The sequence below is a fragment of the Eurypyga helias genome, unplaced genomic scaffold (genome assembly GCF_000690775.1).
Source record: "Eurypyga helias isolate BGI_N326 unplaced genomic scaffold, ASM69077v1 scaffold37448, whole genome shotgun sequence".
Classification (NCBI taxonomy): domain Eukaryota; kingdom Metazoa; phylum Chordata; class Aves; order Eurypygiformes; family Eurypygidae; genus Eurypyga; species Eurypyga helias.
Window position 1 is genome coordinate 10,619 of NW_010265655.1, and position 7,658 is coordinate 18,276.

At 48.4% G+C, this 7,658-nt stretch overlaps 1 protein-coding gene across 1 annotated transcript in view; it reads left to right on the forward strand.

The window, feature by feature from the left end:
* PIGU (phosphatidylinositol glycan anchor biosynthesis, class U) overlaps nt 1–7,140 on the forward strand; it is a gene marked incomplete at its 5' end in the record, with an annotated part of 16,917 nt that extends 9,777 nt beyond the window's left edge. Inside the window, 5 exons of the mRNA XM_010156820.1 lie at nt 382–536; nt 1,026–1,169; nt 1,989–2,113; nt 3,893–4,035; nt 7,027–7,140. Coding sequence (XP_010155122.1) covers nt 382–536; nt 1,026–1,169; nt 1,989–2,113; nt 3,893–4,035; nt 7,027–7,140 — 681 coding nt within the window. The remainder of the gene's footprint in view (nt 1–381; nt 537–1,025; nt 1,170–1,988; nt 2,114–3,892; nt 4,036–7,026) is intronic.
* Nucleotides 7,141–7,658: the final 518 nt, after the last annotated feature.

The window sequence follows — 7,658 nt, forward strand, 5'->3', positions numbered from 1 at the left end:
TTCACGTGGCTGGATCACAGGGTGGTGGGTCATGGAGCAGGGCTCTCGGTCACCCAGTTGGTGTGGGTTCATGCAGGCATGTGAAGGCAGGCAGCAGTACAGCACTGCAAACATCTCAAGTACAAGTGTAACTGAGGAGGTGTGTCTAAATCTTACACTGAGGGCATGACACTCAACTCGCTGCAAGCAGAAGTGACCAGCTTAGCTGCAAGCACAGTTCTGGAAATATCTGCAATGTGTATGACTTAATTGACCAGAGTGAAGACCATCAAGCAAATTGTGCTTGAGAGCTTCTTCCAGTGCCATAGCGCCAGTGATTGATGCTTTCGTGTAGCTTTCCACCTGATGAGGGTTATCTGCCTGCTTGTATTTCGTTTTCAGCGTCAGTTCATACCAGTAAAACTGAAAAGCAAAAGCTTCTGGCTCTACACCATGCAGTATGCATCCCTGTACCTGTGCAGCCTGGTGGTGATCATCTGCCTCTCCTTCTTCCTCCTCAACTCCTGGGATTTTATCCCATCTGTTTATGGGTTTATGTAAGTATAAGGATTCTTAATGGTTTTTCTGTCTAACCCCCCCCACATTGTTCTTGTGTATCACACACAGGTGCCCCACTCCCAGTTCTAAGGAGCGTGTGATCTGTGATTTTACTGGTAATGCAGGAGAAGAGTGTGTGGAGGAGGGCAGGCATTAGCCAACCTCTGTTTGTTAAGTAACAGCAAGAATTAGAAAAGACAGGAGATGTTTTCCACAGAGTTGATTGGAAATGGATTTGATCATTGAGTTACCATGGCTGTGAAATTTTCATCCCTGGAGAGAGAGCTGCTTGGGAATGGTTTAAATCCTGCTGGGGCTCAGGGAAGGATTAGTCCCTTTGCTGTCCAGTCCCTTTGGTTTCTCTTGCTTGGACTTAAAATATAGTTTCTCCATCCAGTAGCACACAATGATTAATTAATGTAACAGAAGCAGGGCAGTGAAAACAACTACTTTAAAATGTTACTTTGATTTTTCTTTTCAAATTTCAGCCTTTCCGTTCCAGATCTGACACCCAATATTGGCCTGTTCTGGTACTTCTTTGCAGAGATGTTTGAACACTTTAGTCTTTTCTTCGTATGCGTGTTTCAAATCAATGTGTTCTTCTACACCATTCCATTGGCAATAAAGCTAAAGTAAGTGCATTTCTATTTCTCTGTTACGTTTTTTTTGTTTTTTTTTTACTCTCAGTTGTCTGGTGGAAGCTTATACGGTCAGATATCTGGATCTACAAGCCTGAAAAAAATAGCATTTTTTAATAGGGCCTATCCTCCTCATTGCCCAAAGCTTCAATCTTTATTCTTCTTAAACTGGGTGAGTTGGGCTCTGCTATACATCAGTTGTTTTACAGGCATCAAAAGAGAGAGCAGAAATTCAGGCCATAGAGGTGTCTGCTCCCTGTCATTGTAATCCAGTGTAGTCAGAAGGTAAGAACTCTTGGTTGGAACTTCAAGTTTTTTATTGTCAGAAAAAAGGTAAAAACTTGGGGACATTGTTAGTGGGCTGTGCTGGCATTCTCCCTTCTTTCTGATAAAAACACCCACTAACACGCCTGGATGCTCAGTGAGCTTATCCTGTTGACTTTGAATGGACACAGGCATCATGACATACCAGAGGGATAACTATGGGCTTCTCCAAAGAACCTTCAGAGAGGAGGTGCTGATTGCTGGTCAGTGACTAAAGACAGAGCTGGGGAAGAGCAGCCCAGATGACCAACTGTATCAGTGTATGTTGAGTCGAGGCAGGAAGTTCCTGTGTGAGAGCAGACATGCATCCTCCTATAGTGCTTCTCTGCAGAGCAGCTCAGTCTGCCCCTCCCTGCACTCAGAGGCTTGTGTGGAGAGGAGTACGAGACCCTCTCTGAGCCTATTCCACAGTGCATTTGTGCCCTTGCCGATATGTATTTCCAGAGACCCTACTGTATCCTCTTACTGTTTGTGTCTTTTCCCTTCTAGGGAGCATCCTGTGTTCTTCATGTTTGTCCAGATCGCAATCATTTCTATCTTCAAGTCCTACCCCACTGTGGGAGACGTTGCGCTGTACATGGCCTTCCTTCCAGTCTGGAACCACCTTTACAGATGTAAGTTCTTTGTGTTTGATTGTTGTTTATCTGGAATGGGAAAGGGCCTGCCCAATAACTGGCACCAGTAAACCAAACTGGGCCCATGTCCGCAGGCTCTTGTGGCCTCCTTGGGGTGTCTGGAAGAAGGCTTGATTTTTCTGCTGATACAGTCGCTACTGCATCTTCAGGACTACGGTTGAAATTGGTTGAGGAGGGAATTTTCACTTGTACCTTATCTTCCCCCTCTCCAAATTATTCTGAAGAGTACCTTTTTTGTAAGCATCTTTTACAGTCCTGCACAAGGGATGTGGCTTGTTTAAAGAGCGTCCACCCTTCAGATGCTTCACTCCCATTTCAGACTGTGTAATTTGAACACTGCTTCTGTAATTGACTCCCCCTCCTTAAAACCCTGCACCTTGCAGTGGTTCTTTGCTTTGCCTCTGCTTGTTTGCTTAGAGTGAAAGTAACTGAATTACTCCAAGCAATTGTCCAGTTTGTTTTTTTTTTAAATGCTTCAAAAAGAACCTCTTTAAATCACCAGCGAGCTTCCTGCTTTTCAAACTCAGTCTATAGAACCTGCTACACTGGGGAGACTTGGAAGCACTGTTTTTCCTGGTGTTTCTTGCTTAAACCAACTGCTTTCACTAGCCCTGCTGGGTTGTCTGGGCTTTTTACTGCAGTCTTCTCTAACCCAGGCCACATGGTCTATGGACAGCTTGCCTGCTTAATGTCAGGAGACATAATCAGGAGCTCAGAGACGGGGGACCATGTGCTCTATTGGCTTCAGACTAAGGAAAGTGAAGGCCAAAGCAGCTGTGATAAAACAGGGCAGGAAGAGAAATCCTGACTCAGCATCCTTCAGCTGCACCTTCCAAGCATGTAGACAAGGGGACTGTGACCAGGGAGAGGGACAGTCATCTGTCACATGCTCCCACCCCACAGTGCATGAATAGAGCCTACTGAACAAGAAGTTGAAAAAAGATTGGCATGAACAGGTTTGGCTGTGACAATGCTCTTCAAATGTCAGATAGCTCCCTTCAGCTGCAGAGTGATCGGGAGTTTTTCATTTGCCTTGGCTGAGCTATAGCCAAGCACACCACCACAGGATGAATTATGATGCTGCTGCCAAAGAACAGGCATAAATTGTCCATAGAAAACAAAATCTCTTCTGGCCTAGTAGTTCCTACCTCTTTTAGACAAAGTTGTGCTTGCTTTTTGTCCTTCTGGCACATACTCACACAGATGGATTCTGGCCACACGTGCACCTCCTGAGGTCATGTGCTCATGAATATATTGCCTACATGAGTTTCCTCCTTAATGGTGCTCTCATTTCCTTACCTTCTTATGAGAAAATATTTCTTTTCCTATGGCCCACAGGTTCGTTTTTTCCCTTTGACACCAGCTTGGCAAGGCTAGGGAATGGTATGCTCTGCTCTCTGAATCGTGATGCTGGTGGAAAGGCCCTTCTCAAAACTGCTAGTTACGCTGCTAGTAGTGTAGACACCAAAAAGCCAAAGTTATTCAAGGAAGAATGGAAGGAGGACCTAGAAGGAAATAGCTACAAATGAGGATTTCATACTCTAGCAAAGGCAGAAGGATTTATTTTAAAGGGAAATATAGTGGGTTTTTTATAAAAGCTAGCCCAGAAATTATTAAAACAAATTGTGAAAGATTATTGGAGTATGTGTGGCAGGTGCCTCTCTGCCACTGCACATACCCTAAAAATAACCACTGTGGGTTGCACGAGCATGGCTGCTCAATAATGCATCGTTTTAACAGCTTGGTTTTCTTTTGCAGTCCTCCGGAACATCTTCATCCTGTCATGTGTGCTCATTGTCTGCTCCGTCCTGTTCCCTGTTCTGTGGCATCTATGGATTTATGCAGGAAGTGCCAACTCCAATTTTTATTATGCCATCACGTTGACTTTCAACATAGGGCAGGTTAGTAGAGTGAGGCAAACAAGGCTGCACTTCGGGCCCGTCACTGGATTGGGTGTCCTGTCAGCAACAGAGGATTCTGCAGGATGTCTGGCTCTTTGCGTCCGCTGGTCCTGCACAGCAGCTTCCTGCCTCTCCTCGCTCCCGCTGAAATCTGCTTAGTCCTCACCTTCTGGCACACTAAATTTGAGCTACAGCTTAGCAATCCAAGTAGGCTGTGCTGCATGTTACGTGGTCTGTTGCTTGATAGCAGGAGGAGAAGCATCTCGGTATGGCAGGACTAGGAGCACGCCTGAATGGAGAAGGTGAGCTCAGAGAGGAAATGCAAAAAGCATGGGGCAGCAGCAGTGGGGCCAGACAACAGGTCAGTGAGAACCGCCCATACACTGGGACACAGCTTAGCAATCCAAGTAGGCTGTGCTGCATGTTACGTGGTCTGTTGCTTGATAGCAGGAGGAGAAGCATCTCGGTATGGCAGGACTAGGAGCACGCCTGAATGGAGAAGGTGAGCTCAGAGAGGAAATGCAAAAAGCATGGGGCAGCAGCAGTGGGGCCAGACAACAGGTCAGTGAGAACCGCCCATACACTGGGACGTGGCACCAATTGTTCTGAGCATTGTACCTCACTGAAACAGGGTTGTGGGCACACGCAGGGTCCCAGTCATGCCAGGGCTTGCTCTCCTGCTTCTCAAGGCTGTTCTAGATACATGACACTCGCTAGTCTTAGGGAAGACACAGCTGAGCACCCCTGGAGGGTGGGATTCAATGTACACAGTTACTACACCCTTTTGTAAGTCCTTCCTCTGCTCTGTGCTTTTTCTGGGACAGCTTCACGTGTGGGTGAGCAGAAGGTTCAGTTCATGTTAAGTTCCCTTTAATTTGAATGTGCCTCAGGCATTTATGTTTGTCTGCTCCTCCTAAAACTGGAGGACCAGTTTTACCGGAGGCTGAAAATCACCTGCTTGTACTTCCCCCACCCCCTTGATAAATGGGGACAAACCCCCATTCTGTAAAAGCACAAAGAAACTCCCTCAAGTGGGGTGAGAGGGAGCATACAGATTCTGCTAAGAAGGGCTTATAGGAAATTGGGAGCAGTTCATTAGCTCTCTAACTACGTGTCTTGCTGTGGAAAGAAAGGAATAGTAAAACTTAACAGATGGGAAGTGTTGATATTCTAAGAGGATTTTATTTCCTACCTGAGAAAGTCGTAGCAGATGCTGCAAGGTCTTGTGCTCTGTGTAAATGGAGACAGAGCAAAAATCTGCATTCTGATTTCCTTGTGAGAAAGAACTGGCGCTCGCCGCCACTAACCTCGGCTCTTTCTTCTCCCATTAAGACATCTGCAGGGAAGTGTAATTAGAAGTACAGTCAACCATAGGCCTGCAGCACATCAGTAGTCAGCCATGGTGTTCAGTAAAACAAGCAGACAGAATAAGCGTGGCTGGTTTTACTCTCCCTGGGCACCTCTACCCTTCTCTGTCTGTTCTCCTTCACACTTTCTCCTCTGACCTCAGCAGTCTGCAGCCCTGCTTCTCTTTCTGTCAGTCTCCACCTGGTCCTCCGTATCCTCCCGTCCTGCCACTGAGCCTTCTCCACAGCAGCTGCATCCTGTGGTGACCCAGGCAGGCTGTGGCTGACAGCCTGACCCTCCCTCCGTGCCCTTAGCACTGCAGCAGACTTTGGGTGAGGCTCTCCCTGGAATGAATTCTCCAGGGAAATTGTGCCGAAGCGATGCATTAAGTGGCATCTGGCCATTAGGACAATAACTACTGTCTTGGTCTGGCACCGAAAAGGTTTTCCACTCTAGCTATGTGGTGCTGTTTCCAGATGGAAAGGTCAGCATTCCTGGGGATGGGTCGCACTACAAGAGACGAAGTGACAGTGGCACCCGCGAGCCAGCCAGGCGCTGGCGGCTCTTGCAGCAGCCCGGCCGGGCCCTGCAGAGGCAGCTTGCCCAAGGTGACTGCCTTAGAAAAACCACTGAGACCCACCTGCGGGTTCTCGGTGCTTTTAGTCACGCTGTGGTGCCTCCATACAACCCAAGTGGGGCTGAGGAGAGGAGGGACCTCGTGATTTCCCCCTCAGGTTTCCATGCTCACTGCAGTTCTCTGCAAGGTGCTTAGTTGTGACTTCACGCTCCAGCGCGGCCGGTGGCAATACCAGCCTTAGGTACGCCCGTCCCCTGGGTGACACGGGACAGTGCCAACATGCCAGTGTGCGGCAGCACGCTCTGGCCTGGATCAGGGGACAGCCGGGGGATAGCCAGCCGGGGGGATAGCCAGAGCTGGTCACCACTTAAAGGGGTGCATACACAGGCGTGCATACACAGGGTGGCTGCCCCACAGAGGGCAGGACAGCACAGGGGCAGGAAGGAGATGCAGAGGGATGGGGGTGAACAAAGTACTTTTATCTGCTGTTGCTACTGTGAGGCCACAGCTTTGACATTTCAGCTCTTCACCCATCGGCCTGGTAAGCAGCATTTTGTTAAACTGCTAAAGCTTCTGTTTGCTGAGGCTGAGTGGGGAGCTGTGGTATTCCCGCTGCTGGCTCCAAGCTTCTTTCTGAGCAGAATTGCTGTTGAAAACAGTCATCAGAATTGCAAAGTGCTGAACAGCAGTCGTCAGCTTTTGGGTTGAGCTGCATGACAGTGCTTGCGTGGAAGGAGGAGGCTGAGATGGTCTGTAAAGCTGTGGCAGAGATGGGCCTGCCGTTGCCATGTATTTTGAGCAGTTTATGGAGCTACTGTCTGTAGCGGAGACATGTCTGAGAACACACTGGTAGCACAGCAGATGATAGACAAGTTTGAGTCTTACTTGGCCCTACAAGGCAGTTGACAGGGAGTCTTCCCAGGGTCAGTGACTCCTCTCGCAGAGCAGGACGAACAGCCTAAGGACTTCTGAAACCCCTTCAGAGTCCATTACAAATACATCTCTGTTCCTGTTTTATTCCTTGTTCTGAAGCTTCACTGATACGTATGAACATCTCGCTTCTGCAGATCCTGCTCATCTCGGATTATTTCTATGCCTTCCTCCGGCGGGAGTACTACCTCACTCACGGGCTCCATTTGACAAGGCAGGATGGGACAGAGGCCATGCTGGTTTTGAAATAAGGATTGTGCCCACCATTCCCTGGGACATGGACCGCTCTAAGGAACGTGCAAAGCTTGGGGTATGTGGGGTGGGTGGGGAAGGTTCCCTGAAGGAGGTCTGACTTTGGGAATGATACCTACTGAAAGAAAGGGCTGAGGTTCTTCTGGGAATATCCTCCTGAGCTGTGGGCTCTGCAGAGACTGTAAGAGCTACGAGCAGGAGCTGCAGTGCCTCCACTGGAGCATCTCCTTTCCCTCAGCTGTGCTTTTTCACCACAACCATCGACTCTGGGCAGTCCAGCAGGAACTGGAGAGTGTCTGAGCTAAAACCAGGGCTGAAGAAGCTCAGACCATAAATCATTTTCCTTACTGCCACTGCTTCTTGGAGGTGTTTGCTTCTCCTGGAAATTTCCCCTGCACTGCTTTGACCAGTACTGCTCCTGCTTGGCACACGGCAGTCTCTGGGTACATGGTGCCTCAGCCTGGATGCAGGTGCCGTGTTTTGGTTCTCCTGCTGTTGTGGGGTCTGGAAAAACCAC